General features: G+C 40.9%; 2 protein-coding genes across 7 annotated transcripts in view; one reads left to right on the top strand and one right to left on the bottom strand.

Annotated features, from left to right (window-relative positions):
• Window positions 1–13,134, bottom strand: part of DEPDC5 (DEP domain containing 5, GATOR1 subcomplex subunit) — a 49,581-nt gene extending 36,447 nt beyond the window's left edge. For all 4 annotated transcript variants that reach the window (XM_067307312.1, XM_067307314.1, XM_067307313.1 and 1 more), the window contains exons 1-17: window positions 13,033–13,134; window positions 11,622–11,802; window positions 10,729–10,816; window positions 9,939–9,985; window positions 9,361–9,446; window positions 8,488–8,571; window positions 7,737–7,786; window positions 6,996–7,065; window positions 6,175–6,253; window positions 5,178–5,239; window positions 3,579–3,648; window positions 2,817–2,889; window positions 1,940–2,043; window positions 1,592–1,666; window positions 791–925; window positions 240–301; window positions 60–133 (exon numbers count right to left, since the gene is read on the bottom strand). In XM_067307312.1, coding sequence (XP_067163413.1) covers window positions 60–133; window positions 240–301; window positions 791–925; window positions 1,592–1,666; window positions 1,940–2,043; window positions 2,817–2,889; window positions 3,579–3,648; window positions 5,178–5,239; window positions 6,175–6,253; window positions 6,996–7,065; window positions 7,737–7,786; window positions 8,488–8,571; window positions 9,361–9,446; window positions 9,939–9,985; window positions 10,729–10,816; window positions 11,622–11,679 — 1,217 coding nt within the window. In that variant the 5' untranslated portion in view covers window positions 11,680–11,802; window positions 13,033–13,134. The remainder of the gene's footprint in view (window positions 1–59; window positions 134–239; window positions 302–790; window positions 926–1,591; window positions 1,667–1,939; window positions 2,044–2,816; window positions 2,890–3,578; window positions 3,649–5,177; window positions 5,240–6,174; window positions 6,254–6,995; window positions 7,066–7,736; window positions 7,787–8,487; window positions 8,572–9,360; window positions 9,447–9,938; window positions 9,986–10,728; window positions 10,817–11,621; window positions 11,803–13,032) is intronic.
• Window positions 13,135–13,368: 234 nt separating this feature from the next.
• PRR14L (proline rich 14 like) overlaps window positions 13,369–26,476 on the top strand; it is a 20,846-nt gene continuing 7,738 nt past the window's right edge. Inside the window, exons 1-4 of one of the 3 annotated variants that reach the window (XM_067307211.1) lie at window positions 13,369–13,390; window positions 14,717–15,227; window positions 17,679–17,760; window positions 18,215–23,672. In XM_067307211.1, the coding sequence (XP_067163312.1) occupies window positions 14,760–15,227; window positions 17,679–17,760; window positions 18,215–23,672 (6,008 nt within the window). In that variant the 5' untranslated portion in view covers window positions 13,369–13,390; window positions 14,717–14,759. Of the gene's footprint in view, window positions 13,391–14,698; window positions 15,228–17,678; window positions 17,761–18,214; window positions 23,673–23,969; window positions 24,043–26,476 lie in introns of those variants that run through there. The other 2 variants (XM_067307214.1, XM_067307212.1) reach the window with 2 other exon arrangements.

Genomic DNA, 26,476 nt, shown 5'->3' with positions numbered 1-26,476 from the left:
GCACAACACAACGGTTTAGCAAAGGCTGGTATTTCCTCAAAAAATTTAGGTTCACCTACCTATGGTTTATCCAGTGTGGGATATTGTAGTCATCACCCAACCTGGAGTCCCCAGGTCCACAGCGATTGTGGAGCTGGAAGAGAAATTCAGAAGTATAGCAATTAGTTGCATCTAACTAGTCACAAAGTGAGTAACATCTGTACTGGTAGCAGAGAGAAGGGAAAAGAAGCTTCCATTACCTTAAAGAGTGGAACAGCATGTAGTGGTTGTTCTCCCATGCATACCAAGTCCACACCAATCCCTATAAACAAGGAACAGAAGAGTTCAGCTATACAACTAGCAGGACTGACACGCTAAGACAAAACAGATCCTGAATTTGAGCTAAGCCCCACATTGTATTCATATCAGATTTTTAAGATGCAGTTATAATGAAAATACTAGTTAGCAATCCCATGATATGATTACAAACCGACAGCACCAGTGGGGATATAGGAAGCATTTCTTCCAAACTAACATAAATCACACAAAATTATCCTTCAAGGGGAAGGTCTGACAGGACTGATTAAGTACTCAGCTATCTCCAATTCATGTGAAATTAACTACTTTCCAAGTCTCTAAAAATTTGGCCATTTCAATACAAAGTTTGGAGACAAGTCTTTGACCCGTCTTACACCTCTTTCCAGAGTACACAGGTTACAACAGTTACTTTTTCAGAACAAAGGAAGTAGAGCTTTTCCAGAATTTACTTGTTCACATTTATAAAAGCTGCACAGTATTGCCAGTTATTTACCATTGTCTATCATCCGCTGCTTGGTTAAAATCATAAGGAGCCGATCTACTTCAAACACACCCACGCCAGGTGTGATAACCACAGACATTTGGCCAGTCCGATCGAAGTTCCGGTTAATGTAATGCTTGTCAAACACTAGAAGAAAGAGTCAGGGAACACACATATTTAAAAGAAAACAATGATGGATGTTTTCAGAGAGCAATATCACGTGAATAGTGAAATTAAGCAGGACTCCTCAAAGCATATACAAGCATGGGAGGACTTGTACACAGCCTTGTCCAACCAATTAGTGCCAATAAAGCTACAGGAAAGAGAGATGAATCAGAGCAGAGGAGAAGAAAAGATGGGAAACAGATGCATGCATAGGAATATTTTTCTCATATGCTTAGTGCTTCCTTTATTACACCTTAAAAAAAAAAAATCCTTAATCTGATTACTAATCAGACTAAGTAACATGATGTGCTCTCTCTCCCATGGAAGTAATTAGTAATTAACAGCCATTAAGGTGATGGAAAAATATCTGATGTAAAGAATTACAGAAAAGCAGAAAAAAAATTCACGCTAACAAGGTCCTGTAAATGTCTCCTGAAGACTGAACTACTCAATACTCAGCTATTTGAGGTTGACTGCAGTTTTTCCAGAGACAGAAACAGAACACTGTTTCCTGAAGGCAGAAAACAACAGTTTAACCACTTAATATTTCTCCTTCTCTTCTCTTCCCACTGTTAAGCACCAGGCAGCAGAAGTCCACACCAATTTACTGAGAGCTCTGTATATTTTTATCCACTGTTCACAACTTACCATTGAATGAAAGATTTATGGCCTCCAGGTAGTTCCCTTGTGCTGAGGTAGAATTGTAACCTGGTGGAAAGCCCTCTGGACAAGTGATCGGAAGGTGGGGGGAGGAGGGAAAAAAAGAGAGAAATTATCTCTATATAGACTACCTGTTAAACAAAACAAAACTGCTTTGGTAGTACAGTCTATAAGCAAAATTGGTATTTGTTGGCTCTCAGAAAGATATAAGCAGAGTAACTTACCCAGGAAAGCACTTTTAAGTACTGCAAATACCAAACTCCCACTGAGACTAGGGAGTTTACAGGCAACTTTCAAATAAAAGGGTAAAAGCATGGGGGAGGGAGCTTCTCGTACCCGCTTGCTCTAGTCGTACCAGCACAGGATACTGGATGAAAAGTTTTTTAATGGTCACGAGCAATGAGGTCCATTCTTCTCGTCTCTCATTCTGAACCACAACTCTGGACAGAACACAACTTAATTAGCATTGCGAAAGGAAGCTCTGATGAGGAAATGAGAAAGGATGAACCTATAGCTACGGCAAAAAGAATGCACAAAAGAAGATGAGTTCTACTTCCCCCTGCTAGACAGTGCTTTAGAACTGCTGCATATTTGTACCAACCATTAAGATGCACACACAAAGCTGGGCACATTGCCAACCCTGAGTAGTTTAATCTCTTGCTTCTGACAGCTTTTATACTAAATCCTGTTCCAAAGAGAATTCTAATAAAATGGACAATCAATTTTATATATCAAACATCATCATTGTTCTGCAAAGCAGTAAGATTCTGAACAAGCCTAAGTTCAGGATCAACCAACAGCTTCAACTGCTGTGACCATCAGCCAAAAGCTCTAGTACCTAACTGGAAACACCTGCAGTTTCAGCAGTGGCACCATCTGTTCTTCAACTTCAAGAAAGTAAAGATTTGAAAGATAACCAAGCCTTAAACAAAAACTACTGCTAACACTATAGACTTTTAAGTTTGTTGGCAATTCCAATAAAGTGCAGACAATAATATACTCACCTACAAGTGGAAGAATAATCTAGCAACTATTGGTTTGCACTCACTTATGGGACAGGGAACATTGATCAATTTGCTGCCATTTTCAGACATAAATGTTTTTCACAATACTAACTCGTTGCAAGGTACTACAGTTAATAACTGAATAGTCGAAATGAGGGTTGCAAATACACTGTGAGGCAAGAGGTGAAAGAACTGTAAGGAAGACATACTTGTAAAAATCTTCATAAAATCTTCCCTCGTGATCCTGCCGAATTGATGCACGATGCGTTTCAGGAAACTCATCTGAAATGGAAGCAAAAGCAAGTATTACTCTATGCTCTTGTACAGAAAAATTCCTTTCTTTTCTAGTAAGGAACAGTTATTTCCATTAAAAAAATCTTTAAGAAAAATCTTATCTCTCCCACAATATTAAATTTGCTTTTAAAATAGTATTACAGGAATTTGCGTATGATGAAGAAAATTTGCCATATACTCTTCCATGCAAGGTTTTCACGACAGTATTTTCATAAGAATGGTCATGTATCCATTGTGTTTGGCACGGAATAGTTTGGACAAGGACTTAATAAATCGAGAGGGAAAACAGCTTTTGAAAGCTGTTGAAGGAATACTTGATTGAGGAGACTACAAAAGGGTAGTTTTCTCTCCAGATTAAACACTAATGTTTTTCTCTCTTCCCTGCCATTTCTACAGGAGGACAAGAACTTACAGGAACCATAAAAACAGATTCAGGCTTTTGCATCACAGCAACATAAAATTTACAGAAGCTGAACTAACACATTGGTCATGGAGTTGAAACTCCCTCATGACCCATATTCCATTTGTGTTCTACATCTAATGAACTCCAAAGCATAGTATCCCTTACGAGAACAACCCTTCTTCATCTGCAAAAAACATTGCCAGCCCGTGACCAACTTGCAAGAGAAGAGAAGACAGGTTAAAAATAGTGTCATGAAAATACAGGATTTACTTACCTATAGATTTTGCTTCATAAAATGTTCTAGAAAATAGAACCACTGTCACTTCATGGCTACAATTCTTCTCCTTTACAGGAAGGATAGAAGAAAAAGAAAAAACAAAATCCTAAGGGTCACACTTGGCAGAAAACTGCATGTGTACACACAAGTATATATCTAGAAACACATACAGTAGCACCCTCTCTCCCCCACACCAAGAATCAAAGATAACCAGTAACAAAACTGACTGCTACGTATCTGCATCAGTGCTGCACAGGCTTTTATGAGATAACATAATGCTCTGACCCGAATCCTGTTCTGCAAGGCTATAGAACATTTAACAGGAGCATTCTCTACTAGTTTCTAAAGAGACTCTTCTCTGTAGTTGCCAGGATACAATATTTTTGGATTAAAAAAAAAAAACAAAGGCAGATGTCTCAATTTGTTTGATTACATAAACATACTCTCTTATGACAATATTGATACTTATTTGTTAATGTTGAAAGAGATGGCCCAAACGATTTCAGAGAAATAAAAAGTTAAAACTTCACTGAACATTTACAGTGCCAATGCACACAATGGAATTAACAAGCTCTAAAGACCACACTGGCCATCCCTTCCGAAGGGAAAGCTTCAACAGCCTCGGTCTGAGCGAGCCCCCGGATCTGCTCAGCTCATGTCCAACACGCTATACTAGTACTAAATACAGACAGGTATTTTATAGACACATCATGCAGTGCCCCTAGTAACTGCAGTGGTCAAAATCTCCATGAAAATGAGACAAATCTGATGGGAACACCCCTGCACTCCTTGACATTTGGGACCATTGTGATTTGTACTTTGCATAGATGCTATACATTTAGGATTTCAGGCTCTTGCCATGTCCATCATCCTTCCAATTTAGGTTGCAGATTCCATATCTGCCTTATTTTGGGTATTGCTACAGTTCTCTTATTTAAACCAACGGCAGTCTGGTGGACAGCTCTACAGCTGCAAGGGTGTCAGTCTCCAGTGCCGCCCTCCCTCTCCTCTAACGCGGGACTGCTGACAGAGTTGTACCTGGCTCAGAGCCAGGCGATGCGCTGACACAGGAGACGACACTCAGCTTTTTTAGTCAGAAGACATAGTGAGGCTTCCTGCTTGTTTTTTAAAGCACCCCTCTTTCAAGTGGTTTGCACTTCCAGTGGCCCATATACTACAGCCCAGAACCTCCCATGTTAACAGATAGCAGCATTAACCAGATTACACACAGTACCAGGGAAATATGAGGAATTGAGATGACCTGGAACAAATAAGATCATGTAAATCGTACTTGCGCGTTATGGCACAACTGTATCATACATTTGATGACATTAGTCCAGTCAGACCCCCTGCACATGAGCAAATCAATTGCATGATGCACACACAGTAGAGGCGGCAACAGATAAATTACACGTGCCAAGTAGTTCCAGCACTTTTCTGCAGACCTGCAGTAACCACTCTTCTGATGGTCCTGGAAACCTTAGCACTGACTGACAGAACCTGGGTCTTCCTCAAACCAGCAGATCAAAGGGCTCAGTATCTAAGCTGACACTGACTTGCTCCTTCAAAACAGGATGAGCTCAAGCAGCTAATTACCTTCCATTTTGTGAAGAGGTCAGCAAGGAAACCGTTCACAGCTTTCTCAAAGTACAGGTCCCCTGCAAAGTAAACACATCTCCAAAGCATCAAACAGCAGCAGTTACTTCAGTCATATACTTATGGATCCAGGTAAATTTAACACAGACATTCTAGGATAATAATTTTTATTAGAATCAGAGCAGAATAACCTGCCATGTGCATATCAAATATTAATATTTCTGAAGCAAAGATGATAAAAAAAGGTGAAAAAGCAAGGCCAAGTTTCAGAGGATGTAAACAAGAAGACTGCTATATTGTCAGAGGGATCTGACCTTTAAATTCATTATTCCAACATGTTGGCAACATGCTGGGAAAGCATCTGTACTATCTTTTAGAGATACTATGCACAACTGATCTCCTGCTCAGTTTTGAATAGTTGCCCAATTACATATGCCTAAACACATGGTCAAAGGAAGTGGTAAGGGGTTTATTAAAGAATTAAGCCAGAAAAAATAGGACAATGACACAGATAAGTCACTCAGATTCTTAACTGCTAACATTTTAACAATTCTAGCTGACTCTACCAGGGCTAACACAGGGGTTTTGGTTCCTGGCTAAACCAAAGTCAAGAGAGATCTAAAACGTCACAAACCTCTTTGCACAGGGCTCCCATACATTTCTAATTTCAGGACTCACCCAGGCTTGCACCTGCCCTAATCACCCAATACAGACATATCCACAGGAAAACCTTTTCCAAGATTCATGCCCAGTTGGCCCCCCTGAACTAGTCACTGAGATAACAGTACCCAAGCCCTACAGTAAGAGCAGAAAATTATGGAATACACAGGAGGGGTAAAGGCCTGGCACTGCAAGCAAGATTCCAAGAGGGGACCATAGCGCAGTTCACAGAGCAATGCTTCAGCCAAAGGCAGGACATTTTCGTTTTCTAGTAGTGACAAAAAAGCTTGCAGCCATCCGCATTCACAATCAGGCAGCAAGTCCGTTACCTACATACCATAGATATCAAAATCCCACATTTCACAGCTCATCTGGATAAAGATATAAACCATGGCTGAAGTGGAGCGGAAGACCACCTAGAGAGCAATGAAAGATCTTTTTAAAAAGAAGGTATATTCACAGAAGGCATCAGAATGATACTAGGTAGGGGAAACTGTTTAGATCCCCAGCAATGGCTTCCCAAACAGTCTCCAGGGATACAGTTTAAGGAACAATGTTTTTGGCAGAACTACCAGATTAAGCAGTCACTGTTCCTGCACCATCAACTCCTAAGCCCTCATTCTCAGCTCTTGAGGCTTCTTGCATTTTGTCAGGATGAAGATTTGGACAAGGAAATAAATCAGGGAGCTGATCAAGCTGAGAAGTAATGCAGTAAAAGGTTTTTCCCCCCAAATAGATCAGTTCTTTGATCTACAGTTCACTACACAGTGGCATTAACACTGCTGCCAGCATACTACAAGGAGCAGGAAAGAGATGGAACAAACTGATTGATCGCTATTGCCACAGAATGCAAAACTGGTGCCAAATGCGGAAGTTAACTAGAGAGCGACTTCTATGACACTCTGCCCACTGCATCACGGGGCACTTCCTCTCTAAAGAGCTTGCATTTCAACTGCCAAAGTAATTCCTAGTGCTGGCAGTGCAGAAAAGAGAAACTGTATTAGTTACTCATTTTCAAGAATTTGTTACCATTCTTTATCTTACAACACAGCCAATCCAAATGATTCACAAAAACCTGCAAACAAGAGGGAATTACAAGAAGCCTGGCAAGGAAAGGAAGGGAAAAACTTCCTTTCCCCCACTAACTCGAAATCTTACCCGCGTGTCCTCACTGATGTAGCCACAAGTGACTTTCTCACTCTTAACCCACAGTTCACCTGCTTGCGCCCTGGAAGAAAAACAGGGCAGAATATTTACCAACCAAACTAAAAATCAGTCTTTGAGCAAATTAGGGATGTGCCAAACTCTGCATTCAAGGATGACTTGAAGACAGTATAAGTGTATTTGAATAAAAAATTATCTTTAATCCAAAAGATGTCAAACAGTTGTTTCCTGCCACATCTGCATGTCTCCTTGACCTTTTGTCATCTCAACAGCAGCTGAAGCAACCCTTTTCTGTACTATTACCTAAGCTTTAGGAGGGCAAAATACTCTAACAGGTGAAAGGCAAATTATTTGGCATTCACAGAGGCAACGAGTGTGGTCGCTTGTCCTATCATTGGTTTCTTCCACTTCAGATCAAGTAAACCTCTTCCTCCACCTCACAGTACAGACAGAAGTCTGTAAAAAGTAAGAGAAAGGAAAAACGTGGAGGATTTTTCAGAGAAAATTCTCACATTGGATACTCCAGACTCATAGATCTGAAGTCATAAGTAACAGAGGAATAGCAGCAGTAGATTGTGTTCCTCACAAGGTGTTCTTTCCCCTGACAGCTGGAAATGCTAAAAATATACAAGTTTAGAGCATTTCTCTTTATAGTCGTCTGTCAAGTCAGAGACTCCTCTGTTCCTCTGGAATTTTCCTATATCAGGGAATAAATCAAAATAATACAGCACTCACCTGATACCTGCAAATTCAACTTTTTGGGTGACATAAGCACATGTGCTGACCTAAGAAAGATGAGTTTCAGGTGTTAAAAGAACAGCATGCTCAAAGTAGACTGATGCACAAAAAACACACTCAAACACCAGACTCCTGCCATAAAAACATGATGGCTACTGAGCAGATTTGCAAGTAACTTCTCAACCTACAGAACCTCCAAATGGGACAATGGAAAATAGTTTTGTAATAGATTGGAGCCAGGCTGAACAACAGTAATAAAATGATCATTTGCCTGGTGAACTGGCCATAGATCAACCACAGACTGCATTTCAGAGATGTGGGGGGGGAAAAAAAAAATCTTAATAGCTGCTAAATAAGCGATACTATCACAGAGCAGATGCTTTAGTATACTTGTATTTGAAAAACGTTTGGATTCAATTCTTTCCAAAGATAGTAAATTAGTAAAATTCAGAACACAAGGAAAAACTCTCAACAGCTATTTCAATGTCCAAGGAACTAATGAACATTATTGCCACAGAGTGGGAAATGACAGGACCATCATTCTTTCTGTAACATATTTACATGCATTTCTCCCACTCTGACGTCCCACTAACATAGTAAGCAACTGTGTGCTACTCAAGAGTTGCTGACACTGGTCTCTTCCTCAGTTTTCTGTATTTTGTAAAAAGCTTGTTGTCTTTTACAGTGAGCAAGGGAAAAGGTACATAATCTCCTGCACCCTACACAGTAGGGCAAGCAGAGGACTTACCAAACTTTTCTTCAGTCGCCACATATCCCCACGCCCAATGTACTGATCTTTAAAAGTCAGCTCCACCAAGTCCAAGGTCACCTCCTGGGAAACGGAAGGAAGCTTAGGTTCTACTCGTTGTTTCCTACGCAGCACCCTTCAACCTGTTCTAGTCAGGACCAAATGTTACTTGCTATTCTAAAGCAAGCCAATAATCCTAACAGATGCAAGACAAAAAGGAAATTCCATCAGAAGAACTGCCAATGTTGCACACATACCTAGAACTACTGTGAGCTGCAGAATGTTGCATAATGTGGCCAGAAAAAGCTTCGTGACTATGTGCTATGAGTCCTGGTGCTGATTAGAACCAGAAGTAAAACAAATGACTTCCATTGTTCATGAAATTAAGGAAGCCTAGTTTCCTGCGGATTTTTGTCTTGTACTGAATGCACACTTTGATTGAAGCTCTTCTGAGAGTTGGGACATTTATAAAAGATGTCTCTTATAAAGGTTGTCTGGCATCGAATGATGTGAACTCACACTATGGCTTTTCTTTTGACTGGGCCACTTACACAGTCTCTTGCCTCTGCCTGATTATCCTGAAACTTCAGGAATCTAATTATCTTTGGAGATTTCTACATCTCTGTCAAGCTATGTTGAAGTTAGTCTATAGACTTCAAAAGGAGAGAGGGGGCAATGAGGACAGAAGAAAAAGACACATGACAAACAAATATTGTAACTGCCCAAGCCTCATTTGCTTATGAGAGAAGACTAAAAACCTTTTAATAAAAAACCAAAAGCCTTTATTCCAACACCAGTATAGATGGAAATGCAAAGGGCTCCAAATTAGCTAACTGAAGGGGCAAACAGAAACAAAGTTACAAAGCCACATACCTTTGGGTCAACGACATTCACATGGACATCCTGGTATGGCCGCAGTCGGAATACCTGTGCAACAGTCTGATCCACACTGATAGTTTCTGCCACAGAAGAAAAAAAGGACAACGGAGAAGTGAACATCCCCCCGAAGTTTCCAAGTGGCTTAAAGTACCAAATCATTACAGTGAGATTCTCATGAAACATTTAGGACCTTAGCAAAAGACAAAAGCATCTCTCAGCTATTGCTTAATTAAAGATTTGTTAAAAATCAAAGCAGAGGAGATAAGATTTAGGCTGAATTAATTCCTACAAGAAGAAAAGACATACAGCCAGTCAGAGAGAGCAGAAAAAAAATTTAAGGCTAAAAGCCAATAATTTTGTTTAAACTGTACCCCACATTACCCAGCCAAAAGCTGATTTAAAATCGGTTATTCATTTCCTGATAAAATAATAATCCTTCCATTCCTAAGTAGACAAAGCATTGATTTTCTTATAAGGTTAAAATATATGGCATTACTCAATCACTGCTACAGTCCAATCACATAATCTTTGTCTATGGTATTACCATGCATATTGTAAGTCTAGAGTCTCACCTTTCTGCAAATCTTCCTTAAGTGACTTCACTTGTAGGAGCAGGGGGCTAGGACACAAAAAAGAAAAAAGCAGAAAAGCTGAAACACCAATCTACTCTGACTAAATCACTCTCTCAAAGCAATTTAGTAACACTGAACATGGGATAAACTAAGCATTTGCAATGCCATATTAACAAACATTTACATTAATATTTTCTGAAAACATCGTACATCATCCTCTCTGCCCGTCACCCCTTGTTCTTTATACCTATTATAACCCTAAGGTACCGTTTAGCTAAATGTGATGCTCTAATGGGGAAGATAAGCCACGCAAGAGCTTCTCAGATCATCAAACAGGTACACTCCTACTTTTCAGACATAAGCTGCAAGATAAACAGTTTCATATAAGGAGGTTTACATTTTTGCAGCCAGACCAGGAAATTTTCATTTTGCCTAGGAGATACTACAGAATGGAAGAACAATCATTAGGTAAGAGCAGCTGTATCAAGAAGATAAAGATGTTGTGTATTTCTCCATATTCAGGTGCTACTTACCCTACAAACAGCCAGCAAACTAGCATCAAACACAAAGGATTCCACAAACTTGAAGATAAGACCTCTTGCTACAGTTATCCCCTTTACTTTTCTTCAGGCAGAAAAAACATAGCCTCCTGAAGCAAAGTTATGAAATCAAGCAACCAGTGGTCCCTCAGTCTAGAGGCTACTGCCTACACGTATGTACTGCTCCACATGTGAACACGCTCTTTCAGTTCTCTAACCACACTTGACTGATAACAGCACAAAGAATTCACCTGTATTCATCATTGGGATGTGCAATTTCCACAACATCTCCCAGCTTGATTTGAAGAAATACTTTAGGATTCACCACCAGTTCATCATCTACAAGACAAAACATAAAAGAATAAGGAAACCTGCAATGAACAAATATGTATCGAACACAGAAACGTGTATTTTTGTATGCATAAGCCTGCTCAACATTAGTGTACTAGTCCAGGATTAACACATTAACAATACACTATATTCACTACATGATAGTGCCCCAATCCAGTCACTTCAGTCTGGCCAATCTTGTGGGCAACAACTTTTCTTTCAAGTCACAGAACATTCACACCAGATTTGTTCAACAAAAGAGCCTGCTTTACTTAGGCAAGCAGAATCTTCTGTTTCCCATTTAATGGGCACTGGCAGGAAGGCAGATAGTATAGAATCTTCTTAGCAGAACTTGATTAACATGCTATGATTTGGAGAATCCGAGAAGTCAACCGCGAAGTAGGAAGCAAACAAATAAATGTTGTTCTTAGTAGACAGAAACACAAAGTCTGACCCTATATGCATCCACATGCAGTGATAACAAGTCATTGACACCTCTGTCACCCTTATTAAGGGTGACTGAAATATAAGGTTAGAAGAAGAAAACAAACAGATGAAAAGTGACAAAACAAAAGCAGAAGAGGCAGAATAAAGTCATTTTATTTTACAGATGCAATTGCATTTGGTTCTGACAAATTAATACAATTTTGTTCTGCTGTATCTTGCTATTGAAAAGAGCTTTCCACACTCTGGCTGGTAATACTGCTCATTACATTAAAGTTCCACCCTGCTTGTTTTGTTAAAAAGATCAATAAAACAGTTAAAATAAGGAAGAGCACACTGATCTCACTGTTATGAGCCAGAAGATACTGACCACTGCCTCCAAACCCCTTCTTATGTATGACGAGCTTGTACACCTTGTTGGTTCTCATCTTGAATTCTAGGTCTTCTCTGGGAAGAGAAGGTCCCCCACCACCATGGGGGGCTCTGTCAGCATCAAGGTGCTTCCCGGTTCAGCTGCTTTGAGCAAAAACAGTAGATGACATCTTGCATATCTAACATGGAAATGAAAAAAAAACAAAACAGACCTCCTGTTATTACAAGACTATTCTTTATACTCTGTGGACATGTCTGCTATTATGAAAGAACAACATTTCCATGAAGAATCCTTTTAGAGAGAGTCAGGAGACTACATCCTCGATCGCGTGGACAACGGATGTTCTATCAGCACGACTGCCAAGGGGACTCACTTAGCCAAGAATACCACATCTGAAAGGCTGGCATGTCACAAAATTCAATAAACTTCAGAGTAAAAGTTTAGTAAAGACTCCTCTTCTACCAGCACTCCCATCAGAGAGCTAGTATCACTCTCTAGAAGTGCATCTTTTACATTTCAAGGATGAATTTCTGGATCTAATATTTTAATGACATAAGATCAATACTCAAAGGCCCACAGCTAAAAGTTCTTCCGTTTTTGTCACTGCACTCCACAGCGACTACTACAATTGAATTCCACCTCTCACACCAAAAGACACTTGGAATCCACATCTGGATGATGATTTTGCACCAAAGCAGCAAAGATACAGCCAGCAGAGGGCAGCTGTATAAACATACAAGGCCAGGCACGTCAGTTTTACACACTGGGTTGTATTGAATACTTTTTTTTAAACATATCATTCACATTTTTCTTCCTGCTTTTATTTAAAACAGAGAGAGTATATTTCTATGGAGGAACTTTACTTTTTCCATTTACTCTTTTTGGAAGTTTACTTAAACTGAAAATTATCAGTATGGACAAAGTTTCTCTTCATAACACTTATAGCCACATCATTAAATTAAAATACAAGCTCTTCTAGTTAAAACACGTGTTTGGGATAACCGTACCCATATACCAAATGAAAGCATGCGTCAGAGGAACTCTAAAGGTTTTAAACACGTTAAGCATCGAGCTTGCAGATCCACTTTTGCGAAGTACTGCGCTAAAAAGACATGGTGGGGAAAAACATACACTTAAGGCTTGTTAAAATAACTTTATAAAACCTTCAAATCCGGAATTGACGCGGGTTTCAAATAAATACTCATCCGCCACGCGCATCTGTTCACACCGAGCCCGCCCCACGGGAGCGGACCGAGCGGCCCGCTGCCCCCGGCGGGCGAAACGCAGCAGCAAACACGACCGCGGCCTCGAAAGCCAGTTCAGTCCTCCGGGGCCGGTTACCCAGAGCGAGCGGCGCGGCGCGGCCCGCCGCAGCCCCGGGGCGGCAACCCCCCCTCAGGACCCTGACCTCCCGCTCCCGGTGCCGCTCCCGCGTCCCCCGCCGGCGGCCGGGCGCAGCGGCGGCGCCGCGACCAGGCTCCCAGGGCAGCGCTCGCCACTTCCGCATCCGGGGCCCGCGCGCCCGGCACGCGCGCGCCACGTGACGCCCGCCGCCGAGACGAGAGGGCGGGGCGGGGGCGGGGCGGGGGCGGGGCGTCCGGTCCAGGGCACCTCCCCCGCGGGGGAATGGCGGGGCAGGGCGGGGCGCGGCGAGCCGGCGGCAGGGCCCGGATGAGGAAGTGATGCGCGCGGGCAGGGGGCGGGCGGCCCGGCGCGGCGCGGCGCGGCGCGGGCAGGAGCGGGGCCGGCGGCCGCTGCCCGCTCAGGTAACGGAGCGAGGCGCGGGGCGGCGCGGGAGCCCCGCGGGGGCGAGAGGGCCCCGCGGCTCGGCCCCGCCGCCGCCTGGGCGTGGGCAGCGGGCGCCCCGGGCCGCGCCGCCGGGGCCTCCCGTGCGCGGGCGGGGGCGGCGGGCCGGGCTCGGCGGGGGGGGCCCGCTTCCCCCCCCCGGCCCGGGAGCGGGCGGTCGCGCCGTGCCCGGGCTCGGCGGGAGCGGGCGGCTCCTCCGCCCGGTGCGCGGGCCGGGGCGGCGGGCGCGGGGCGGGACCCGCCCGGTCCGCGGCGGCGCGGGACAAAGCGGCGCCTCGGCGGGCCCCGGCCGGCGCCTGCGTTGCCGGGGCCGGCGGTCGCCTGCGGAGCTGGGGCTGGGGCTGGGGCTGGTGAAGGGCGGGTCGGCGGCGCGGGTGGGGGCGGCCTGCCCGGGGTACCGGCCCTCCTCCGCGCCGGCGGAGCGCGGCCAGCGCCCGCGAGCCCCCGCACGGGCCGCTGCGGGGCGGCGGGGTCGGCGCCCGCCTGAGCGGCCCGCGTGTCTACACCGCCTCTTAGCCGAGTAACTGGCGCTTCTGTAGGAACCGGCTTAGCCATCGCGCGTTCGCCTCCAGAAGCGATCTGTAAACTTGGGAAGCGCTGCTATTGCAGCGTGTTCACCCGCCTTAGGAAGCTGTTAGCCGTGCTCGCGGCGTCTGGGCTAGGCCGGAGCCTGAACCCGTCTCCGCGCTGTGGTGGTCGCGGTGGTCCGTACGGTCGCTGTCCTAGGAGGGTGCTACCTACCAAGGAGCTTGCCGAGGCGGAGGGTGATGGCAATGTTGTGCGGAAAATCAGTAATAATGTGATTTCATCCTTCACGGCAGGCATCTATTGTTTACGTGAGCCAAACTACAAGGCACAGTGTATGATGATTTGTCTTATAAGGCATTTTCTTATAGTTAGGAAAAGTAGGAAGAAAAGCTGCTCAAACATCAGAAGCTTAAGAAAATCACAGGACAATAAAAGATGCTGTCACTAAGGAACAGACTGTCTAATGTAAGCCCTAGAGATTCCCTCTGTAGCCTGTTTTCAAGTTCTCCAGAAGATAACGGTGTATCTGGGAGACATTTGAATGTGAAAATAAGATCTAGGAGTATGTTTGCCCACACTCTCTTCTCTTGTTCTTGAAGTATTTGCTTAAATACTCAAGTGCTTTTCAGCGCCTCTTAAAAACTTATTTGAAAATACCCTTCTTGAACACACATGTTTGCATCTGGAAGAATGAAGCTTTTCTTTTAATGTAGAGATTACTCCCATGTATGCTGATTTAACATTGCGTTTATTTTTAGGGTAAACTGAAAAGCTTCGGATAACAGGTCTTCAACTGCCCTGATGCTATCATCTGGGGTGGAATCCCTCCTTGGTTCTTCCATGTCTGCTGTAGTAGAGGAATTGTACACTGGACTGCCAGTCAGCATCTCCACTGAACTTATGGCTGTATCGGAGCCTAATGTTGGATTAGATGCAAAGTCTGAGGTACCAACAGCTGTGCTAGCACACAGGGACAGTTTGCCATCTGAGCATCATAGGACTGCTGGAGTAGAAAACTTGTCTCAGAAAACAGAGAACTTGGGTGATATGCCCAAGGTGATTTCTCATGGGCTAGCAGAATCCCTTACTGAAGAATTACTAAAGTCGGGAGACCTTGAAGAGGATGAAGAAACCAAAAAAAGAAACTCTAGGAAACTAGACTCTTCTACTGGTGGATACCAGAAAGAAGATAAAGAGGGCCAAGATACTGAGGAGTATCTTGCTGAATGCTGTGCTTTAACTCCTGAGGAAAGTTGGTGGTCAAAACAAGTAAGAGAATAGAAAAATTGATCCCTGCATGATATTTTGAACTTAGGGTTACAGTGACTAGGGAGAGGATTTTGTCCATGTGGTTTCCTGTTTCTTATGTGTTTCTTCTGGAATATGTGTCATTCTTTTGATTTTCATGGGTTCGGTGAAAGCTATCACTTCCACTTATCACTGAGTAGACCAACAGTATTTTAAAATATCAAGCTTTTCCTTTCACTTTCATAAATACCATTGGAATAGTATCAGGCAGGTATGTAACAATATGAAGGAGAACTGAGGCAGGTGACCAAAAAGGAGGAGAAAACTAAAAAACCTTGCCTTGCCCAGTATCCATGTCCTGTGGGTACAGCATATTCCACAGATATCATCCCCATTTAAGGCACTATAAATAATAGTTATTTTAATCTGGTAGTAGTATTACAGTGCTACAAGGGCTCCAATTTAGGGTTTCAGGGTTTCTTTTTATCTAAAAACAGATTCTTCTTCATTTTTAGAATTTTCATTTATAATTAGATCAGTGTTGGTTTTCTTTTTCAAAATAATAAGGCTCACATGGTCATTTTCTTTTTCCCCTCTAGCAAACACTGATGATAAAAAAAAAAAAAAAAAAGTTATTTCTAGGCAAAGACTTGTTGAATATGAGGAAAGGTAAATTGGATGTATTAATAGTATACTAATATTATATTGGAAAAATATGCCAAAGAATACTCTATTAAAAACTGAAAAGTCCCCAAACTTTCTATTAAAAATTGCACTTTTTAGAGAAACAAAAAATTTTGAAAAACTAAGAAATAAGTAAGTGCAGGGGAAACTTGGTTGAAGGTCAAATTTATAGGGTAAACAGTTGTTTTGCATTTTGTACAGCAGGTGGCATTTCTTTATACTTTTTAGGTAAAACACAAATTTCTCTTGGCTCCCTTAATGTTGTTGTTTTGATTACTGATATTAGAAAATATTTTACCTCCGAGTGCCTCAAGGTTTCAGAAATGTATGCATGATTATTTTGCAGGGAAAGCAGTATACAAAATTTTAGTGACTCTTCCATCAGTTCTGTTTAGTTTGTAAAGATTTGTCACAAACAGGAGATGGGAGAGAAAAAAGTATTGTGATACATCAGCTAGGTAATATCTGGATAAGAGGCATATTTTACGTTTATTACTGGATGTAAGAGATAGAACAGTTTGCAGTTGTAACTCTGGAATTTGATACCTGTTCAATTTACTTGTAAATCGGTGAGAACAGAATTCATTAAATTTTCCACAGTTGTTCAATATTCCAGGATGAGCATTCACATATTTCAAATGTGCAGGAAGTTTGGAGTTTTTTTGCTAAGTAGGCCTAGGTCATCTGATCCTGGTTCTTATACAAACCAAGGGAAAGATGGTAAAAGGCAAGCTCTAATAAAAATCTTGAGGAATATGCTTTTTATCAGAGGTTTTAACTTCTGATAAGATCCCTTATTCCAACTTTGTCACCACCCCTTCCTCAACTCTTTTGTTTGACTGAATGACCTAGACTTCCAACTCAAATGTCACAATCAGTCTGGGTTAACCATTCTGTGAGCACTGGATGTTTAACAACTGTTAAAAACTTTTAAATACACATATGAAGAATAAGTGTCTAGGCCATTCTGTAACCCTTCCTTTCCCAATGAGCAACAAGTCTTTGCGATGAATGAGTTTGAAAATACTCTGTCTGGGAGGTGATTTTTCAGCCTCATCCCTGATCCCTTTGTCCATGTAAGAGGAGAAATCAGTTGTTAGGTGAAAATTCAAAGTTGTATTTAAGGAGAATACATTGATAACATACCTTTTCTTGAACTTGTCTTCTAATTCATCTTCAACACTTCTAGAAATATAATAAAAATTCAGGTATCATTAATGTAGTCCAACTAATCAGAAAATTTAGAAGTTATATTAATATCAGTGTAAACTCAAACTGCAGAATGAGAAATGCAGTAGGTAGGTAGGGTTTTTTGCGTTTTTATTTCCTCTGCATGAGAGGTTTAACTGAGGAGACATACAGGATTTGGGAGGTGAGGTAGACTTGGAGGCTGGATTACTTTTCTGTTTCAAATTTGGGACACTTTCTGTTTAATCCACTAAAATCTTAGCTGCTTGCAAGACGAGACTTCACTGGCACTAAATACAAATCTTTTCTGGATGCATCCCTCTCTCGTGGTGAGATGCTAGTGATAGATAGGATCAGAAAGAAGAGAATGCCCTGTTTGAACTGCTTGCAAGACAAGGCTGCCTGTATTATCAATCTTAAAAGCAGGCTTACGTACACAAATCAGTTTTTTCCTCCTCCCTCCAAGGGCTGGTATGTTCTGAGGTTTCTCGGTGGGCGTTCTGTTCAGAACTAACCTATCTGAGCAGGTACAGTTCCTGAAATGTGCAAAAAGTTTCAGAGAATTGATCAGTCTTCAATGGTATTTCTGTCTTGTTTCAGGAGGAGCTTCACTTAAATCAGCATGGGGTGAAGTCTTCAAGCATCTGTTGCACTGAAATAGCAGGATCTCTGAAGAACAAAGGTGCGTATTTTAATTGTATATCTGTATCTACTCCCTGCTTCTCTCCCAGATCCCCTTTTATTGGTAAAAACTAATGAGTGATTGTAGGATAGCTCATTTACTTTGTTTTACAGTAGAAACAATTGTCCTGCATAGTTAGAAATACATGAAAAGTTAATTTTCTGCTTTTTTGCGACAGCATGTGTACTTTCCTGAAGACCTTTTATGTACAAGATGTGTTTTAGTTATTTCACTGGAAAACTTGTTTATCCCAGGGCAGAAGCTCTTATTAATAGCAGATGTTTTGTGTTTCCTCATCTTTCAAAATTGGATTATATGAGAGCATTAATCATAAAGAAAGCTAGCAAAACTTTTCTATACACGATATTCTATATAGTGCTAAAAGGAATGTAATAAGTTGAATGTGTTCCAAACTTAGTGTATGGTACTGACTTTCTTTACTTTTCATGTGCAGAAGAAAACCAAGCAAATGTCCAGGTGACAGCTGAAACTCTGCCAAAGCCTGCTGAAGAAGCACAAGGTATGAAGGCTGATGGGACTAGGATATTTAGTAAAGCAGGATACAGGAATGACAGAGTGAGTAAAGATCTTCCACCTGAGAGCAATGAATGCCCAGATGTAGGCACAGTCATGGCCAGTGATGAGGTTTCAGAAACCAGCATGTTAGTTTTTTCAGAGCCTTTAACAGTCAGGAACGTTGAATCAACCACTGAACATTCGCAAGAAATAAATGAATATAATGGGTTAAAAGCCCATACTGTCATGCCATTGACAACAGGGGGTAACGTTGCATCTATTTTGGAAACTAGAAAAGAAAAGCTACCCAGGCAAAATCCTGTTAATGAATTCAATACATCACTTGCTATTTGCCAGACCTATCAGCAGGATGAAGAAAACAGTGCTCATGACTTCAGTACTGTTCCTGTACCTAATAATGAACCTGACAGGTCATCAATACAGAGTTCTAGAACACTCTCCAGAGAAACTTCTGAAGTTTCATGTTCTGTTCTGAAAGACACCTGTTACCTGCACTTCAGAAATATGCCGCTAGAAAGCAGCGGTACTGCAGTCTGTGGAATTAACAGTGAAAGCCAGGAGGAGTATCTTCCTGAAAACATGGAAAGTCAAAGTCGTCATGATCATGGAACTGGGTTTCTAGAGAACCAGACCTCCAAATCCATACCAGTAGAACAGCTCTCAGTAGTAGGGAATGAAGAATTATCTAGGGATAAAACCAATCATAGAGAAGTAAGTGATAATATAGATAATTCATACAGCTATGAATCTGAAGAAGCTGCTGAAATCCAGAGAAAAATTGCTATGGGAGATAACATTAAAGATAGTAGCTGGCCTGAAGCTCAAGCAGATGTTAATTCTGAGTGTCGTAATTCTTCAGTTTTTAGTTCTGTTGCTTCATCTCCTGAGGATTTCTCAAAAGAAAAATTAAAAATCGTCCCATCAGAAGCTGGTAAGTGGAAAAAGGACCAGTGGCAATTAGCTGTCAGTGATCTGCACAAGGATGATACAGCAGAAAATAGTCTATTGATGGAAACAAACAACATTGTTCCTTCTGAAACTGAGCAGACATGCGTATGCTTTTATAATACCTACAATAAAAACACTACTTCTCCCAGTAGCCATGGCTGTCTGGAACTCAGTACCAAATTAGAGAAAGGTTCACCTGTGCTACAACTGCTTGAAAAGGCTTCTGAGAGTAATACAACATCAGAAGAATTGGCTGGCAATTTAGCTGAAGCTACAGAAGCCAATAGTAATGACAGTTTATCCATTGGCAAAGAAACTAATTTGGTTTATACACTAAATATAACTTTACCTCCTGTTGCACAAAAATCAAGAGTACATCATGATAATGAACTTGCTCCTTGTACTGCTAATGAAGTTTCAAGCAGAGACAAGGCTCAAGGCTCTTTTCTATCTGGAAAAGAACCAATTGGTGCTTCTGGAGCAGTGGAGGAACAAGTCACTGAATCTGTGCTTCCGAAAGACAAATTCAAGCCTTCAGTAAATCTTAAGACTATCAATACCCCTAATATGACAAGCAAAGTTTCCCAAAAGAACATGATGTCTTTACTGGAGAATATAGACAGTGTGGTCACTGATTCAGAAAATGAACAGAGTGACACATGGAATTGTAACCATCAGAGTATAAAAGACCAGTGTACAGCTGCCAGTGCTTCCTGTATTTTATCAGAGAGTACGCATGTAGATGATGACCTCCCAAACAGTCATTTGTTTAAGAGTGAGGTTGAAATGAAGATTGGAGAAAGTAACAGTTTGGAAGCAGAAGATTCGGCTGGATATAATAGTAAACAGGCGATCATTTCTGAAAAACACTTCCCTTCAGCAGGTAGATCTCTTCCTTGTGAAGATGACTGGGGTAATGGAAGTGTAGCTCTGCATGTAATAAATCATACTTCCATAGCAAAAAACATGTTTTGCTCAGCTTCTACTGCAGAGACAACCACTACTACCTTGTTAAGAGATGAGATATCAAATAAAAATATGGAGGTTGAAAGTCTGAAACAGTTTGATATTGATAAAGATGGCAATGAAATTATTTGTGACAGAGATGAGGCACTTAGCGTGTGTGCTCTCCAGATAGATAAATTTGGTAAAATAAGAACTGTGGAGTCTCCATATGCTCCTGAAAGCAATCAGAGAAATGAGTCTAGTGAACAGCTGTTAGTCAGATATTTGATCAAAAAACGATGCGTTCATAATTTCGGATTTTGCAACTCTCCATCAGGCTTGAAGAAGAGAGAACTAGGCACGTATGAGGAGAAAGACATGTCATCACTCACAGCTAATCTCTCTGAGTACAGTGCTTCAGTCTGTGATTCAAGTCAGTTATTTGACAACTTGAATATCCAAAGACTACATGCTAGTCAACCGGCAAAGACCATTTGTCCAATTGAAAATCAGTTTCTTGCATGTCAAAGTGAATTAGTTGGACCAGTTCCAGGCAGCAAGCAAAATGAAGCTGAGCTGGCAGATGAAATTTTTGAAACTCAACATTTAGAAAGCTTACACAAACAATCAAACACTGGTTTACAAACTGTGGTTACTTCTATAGAAGAAACTAAAATATCAATTGGCTCTAGTCAAGGTGAAGAGATACTGATAAAAAAAGGTGACAACCTGGCTCCATTAGTTCTTAAATGTGTAAGAGAAGATAGTTTTCAAGGAATCATAAAAGATAAAGAATCAAAATCCACTGTGTTAAATCGCCTGGAAAATGCAGACCTTTCAGGATACACACACTTCGTCAACGATCTAACTGAGATCGAGACTCATGTGGATTCGGAAACACGGACAGCTATGAACTTGGGAGTGTCTCTGCCTCAGAAGGAAAAGCTGTGTATGTTGTCTGAGAATACACAAATAGATGAACGTGATTCATCTTCAGCATACGTTTTTAGCAAAGATTCTTCAGGGACAAAACCTCTTTCTATAACAATGTCTGTTAAGAGAAAAGCCAGCATATGCATATATGAGAGTCCATCTTCAGAGAATGGAAAAGCAACTAGCTTTCTGAAAGATGCAAAGAGTTCCAGAGTTTGTGCATACAGCAAAGGGCCTACAGATGAGGGGGATAGTGAACTAACTCTAAAAGACATGGATGTAACTCTACCAGAAAATACTGACTGTAGAGAGAAGTTTAAGAATGCATGTGTAGAAGACAAGATGGAAAGAGAAGTAGCCCCTGGAAAAAGGTTGCCAATATATTCTACTCTTGATGGAGGAAATTCTCTACAGTTCTTGTTAGAAGATTCAAAACAGTCTGGTAGCAAAATAGTCCCTCTCAGTGCTGAGAATTATGAAAAGGTTTTAGAAGAAATGCCAAGATCTAACTTAAAAAATCCTTCAAAAAAAAGAAAAAATGCTACAAAGCCCACAAACTCAGCAGATATCAATCTGCTTTCAGAAACTATACATGATTGTCAAGCTGAAGATTTATCTGACGCAAAAACTTCATCAGAAATCCAGTATAATACAATACCCACATTTTATCCATATACGAGTATACAGTCAAACAGTTGCAAAGAATCATCCCCCAGTTGTGTAGTTTGCAGGGAAGTTTGTGTGCCTTACAACTTAAATGCACAGAGCAAAGATAATATAAAGGAGATTGGAGAAGGCCAAGACACTACACCAACTCATTCAATTTGCAAAGAAAATGAAGCTTTAGGTTCAGAGAAACTTGATCAAATAAAGAAATGTCAGGCACTTAAACGAAAGAAAATGTATGAGGAGATGGAAGCACATCTGTCAGACAAGGCACAACAAGAACAGAAGTCAAATTACCAAGCAAAAGCAAATATCACACTGCAACCAAGCATGTTGTACAATTTGAAACTTTTATGCAGCTCTTCAAATGAGTTGGTGACTTCAAGAAATACAAAGTTTGAAGGTCCTTCAAAGCAGATTTTTGCTGTTATAAGCAGTGAAAATAAACTATGTAGCACTTTACAAGATGTCAAAAGGCCAAAGATTACCACAGATGATATTAGTTCACAATTTTTGAAGACTCAGGATTCAGAAACAGAAAACCTGAGCCTTAATTTAGAGTCCTGCATTAAATTGTCAGAGGATGGTACTCCTTTAATTTGTGCTTACCGTCGACAACCACAAACTGCATGTGATGAAATCCATGGTGCCTTCAGAACTAAAAATAAACTAAGAGGACTTCCTCCATTAAAAAAACAGCCTGGAAGGGCATGCAAAAAAGCTCCCACATCAGATCAACCAAAAAGTGTAAGAAAAAGCAACAAAATTAGAAGTTCAACTTCGAAGACTCCCTCAGAAACATTCTATAAGCAGGAAAACATGCTCCTCAATTCTTTGTACTTTGCATGTAAACCACCAGTAATGGAAACGGAAATAGCCATGAGATTAGTGCATATGCCAAGGCAGAGGGCCAAGAGGTGCAGTTTGTTGAACAGCTTGAAATTTAGAAAATGTACCAAAGAACCAGCACTGTTAAGCAAGCTGTCTGCAACGGCCAATAAACTACTGGCACCTGCCAAAAGCATCCATAACTTAAAGTCTCTGCCATATTCTTCTGAAATTCTTCCAGTGGCTGAGAGGTACAGCCAACGTAGAGCTAAAAATCTATTGGAAGCTTTTTCCTGCATTAACAGAAACTTACACTCACACTGGGCTGACAGCTGGTGCACCAAGATGTTCAGCTTTCAGTCTCTGGCACTTTATCCCGTAGAATCTACCAAAATACCTTTTTTAGACTTGAGCCACAAGTCTCCATCCTCACGCTTGGATATCCCGGTTTTCCCAATTTCTTTTCAAATAAAATTGGGCTCCAGTTCTATGACAGACCTCACAGGGATTACATCCCAGTGCTCTGTACATCACAGACGGGTTTTAGGAGAAATGCCAGAACTGCCTTCAGAGTGGACCTTCTCTTTTCTCCTGTCTCAGAGCTGTTCAGGTACAACAGCTTCCAAGGAAGATTCCAGTCTAGATAATGAGCTGCATTCTTCTCGCTCTTTAACAACTCCGGTGGCTGCTGCCCTTCATCCTGACCATGGAAGAAATGCCATAGCTGAAAGAAGAGAAAGTTACTCTATGCTTGGCCTTCACACAGTGTTAGCACTTTCTTCCCCTGGATGTTACAGGATTTGGACAAGAAGAAGAAACTTAACCAGTCGTATTCCTACCATCCAGAGACTATTTATGTCACAATTCACACAGGGTTTGAAAGGGGTAAGGTATGCAACTTCCGTATCAGATGACCTCTTCTCTTCATTGCCGTACTCATTGGGCAGGGCACTATCCATATGGAGTCAGCATGGTCCTTCTGCCTGTCCCTCCGAAATCACTCCTCTCCATTCCAATCACTGCAAGTGGCAGCCAAGTGTGGGCATCGAGAACAGGTAAAACCCATCAACTTCTTTCTGAGAATAAATATATATATAAAAATAGGATACATACTTGCTCCTTTTGGGGAGGGAGAGGGTAATTGGAGCTTGCACTGGAGGGTCAGTTTTCCCTGTTCCAAATCTGCACAATCTGCTCCAAAAATGGCTCACCATGGAAGATTCTTCCCTATGGAACAGTTTCTTAGCTGAATTTAAATAGATTTGCATTGGCTTCTTTAATACTATCCTCTTTTGGCAGAATTGCTAACTCTATTTTCTTCTCCCTTGCAAAATATACACACCATGCATCAGACTATATAATGCAGAAAGGTGAGCTACTTCTTTAGGTCTATTCAGAGTGACTGCAGAACAACTGGATTTCTGAGGTAGGAAAGTTTTTTTCAGAGGTCTGAGCCACAAGTGCCACTTGAACTACTGTAAAATGCTCAATATCAAATTAGGAAGAATCCTAATTGTGGGGGGCATCATTAAATTTTGAATTGTGTTCTCTGACTGTTCTGTGCTAATTGTAACCTCTTTATATGTGCTTTGCCATTTGATGGCATTTGCCAGATGAATTGTTGGCACAAGAAAATGTAGCTCCATTTCAGGCTGGTAATGAATTTTGGTGTGTCTCTCATTCTCAATACCAGTAGGAAGAGGAGTGAAGCTACTTTGCATATTTAAGTTATCTTTGCTATCTGCATTTGAGAGGAAGATCTTTTTGCAAAGAAACAGAATGAGAGAAGAGGTTCGTAGCTCTGTTAGAGCTCTTCTCTGTTAGAGAATTTTTGCGTGCCCTGAGCAAAGATTTTGCCCCCTATGCCTCAGTTCTTCTACCTGTGACATGGGGCAGTTCAGTGCCCAACTTTGCAGTCTTGAGATTCCTGAACAGAGTATAAGCTCATGAGCACCGCAGAAAAGTCCATTTGATTAACTCTTTTATTCAATATTGTGATCTCTAGAGGATTGCTGAATTGGCTTATCTATGTTCCAGTTTGACATATGTATAAGCAGAAAACTTGCCAGATAACTAACGTCATGTTTTGCTTTGTGGAAATGGAGAATTTAGCTAACAGCTTAAGTAATTAGCCTGCTAATTTAAATTCTTTTGTCTACTGAAGGTTTGAGTGAGCTTATGAAAGAACTACTCCATTCTGGAAGTTCTTTGCACTAAAAGAATGAAGCTGAATAATGGTCCATAGAGACAACTTTGCAGTATATTCTATTGGACTTGCATTCTTTTCTGCTCTCTGTGAGACAATATTTCAAGCTAAGCTTTGTGGTGTACAGATTAGTACTCTGGAAGTAATCATACTAGTAGACTACAGCTTGAGCACTAAGTTTAAAATAAGATACTGTTGCCGTTCTTTAAAAACAAAACAAAACCCCTACCTTTTAAAACTTACTTCTATGTATGTAGGTAAATACATTATTTTGAATTGTTGAGATGTGTTATCCTTGGACTGGAGCAGTCTTATGCTGGTATTTCCTCCCAAACTTAAGTCTAGAGACTGCTATGCAGCTTGTCACAGCATATCCAGTTAGCTCAAGTATAAGAGGATTTAATCCCTTGACGTAAAGGGTAATTTGAAAACTAAATGTTTTCCTGTGAATGATCTTTTTCCCAGAGGAAGAGAAGCCAAGTCAAGCCTCATCACTTCTAGTGAAAAATACCCAAAGTTAAAATAGCCTAAAACTCAGGTTGCTTGAAATACCTTTTCAAATATATATATGTATATGTGTGTATATATATATTTATCTATATAGTTGATGTAGACTTATTCTGAGTGGGGCAGAAGAATTTTCTATGAAGTGAAGCTATTGCAGCATGTAGTGACAGTTGAAGAGAATACTGTTGGCAGAAGTTTAAAGCAGAGCAGCAAGTAAATTCTATTCCTAAAATAATCAAGCAAAAAGTAATACTGAAGGATTCAGTTATAAAAAAAATAAACAAAAAAATGAATCTTTTAAATATTTATCACCATTGTGGATTCCATTCTGTTGAAGCTTCATAGTCTCTTCTCATCAACTAATAATTCTGCTTTTTCTAAAGGTATAGTCCTTTACTAGGAACGGCAACAAAAGGATAATTTAGTAAATCTCTTTTAAATTTATGTGTACTCAAAAAGAAAATCCTTTTATGAAAGAAACGTTTGATGTAGAAATATAAGAATATAACAAATATGTTTGGTGTAGTACATAAGCATCTTCTATTCCCATTATGATAAAAATCTTTGCCTGTTTTAAGATGGTTGAAAATCAGAAACAATTTTCTGTATCTCTTTCAGAAGACTGCCACTATTAAAAAGTTGCTTGTCTCCAGGATATTTTCTTCTGGAAGACAGCTTGTCCTCTTTAAATGACTTCATTCACCACTAGTGTTTGAAATAAATAGGAAAACAAGAAACTGGAGCAGTTCTTCTGCCTAAAAATCTTGTGCTGTTGCTTCCACTGCCAGTAATGAGGCTTCTTTAAGTGAAATCTGTTTTTCTAATTAATGCTTTTTTTAATTCAAATTTCTAAAGTGGTTTTGTTTTCTCCTCCTGTAATTTCTTCTTACTGCATAAAGCAGAAAGCTCTGCCTCTAGCAAAGAGGACTCTGATGCACTATTGATGCAAATTCCAGTATTTTGGGGCTAGTGACTGGAACACTGAGAGAAAAGAAACATTATAATTCTGATGCTAAAAGACAAACACAAGAAATTGATCTTTCTGACCTCCTTATATACCATCTTAACTGTGCTGTCAGCATGATTAGTTTTCATTTATTTTGTAGCATTCCAATCTGGCTGTAACTTCTTTGCTTTAGAAGACTG

This window comes from Apteryx mantelli, chromosome 17, assembly GCF_036417845.1.
Source record: "Apteryx mantelli isolate bAptMan1 chromosome 17, bAptMan1.hap1, whole genome shotgun sequence".
NCBI classification, from domain to species: Eukaryota; Metazoa; Chordata; class Aves; order Apterygiformes; family Apterygidae; genus Apteryx; species Apteryx mantelli.
The sequence above is the reverse complement of the archived record's forward strand: the minus strand, read 5'-3'. Positions and strand labels throughout refer to the sequence as shown.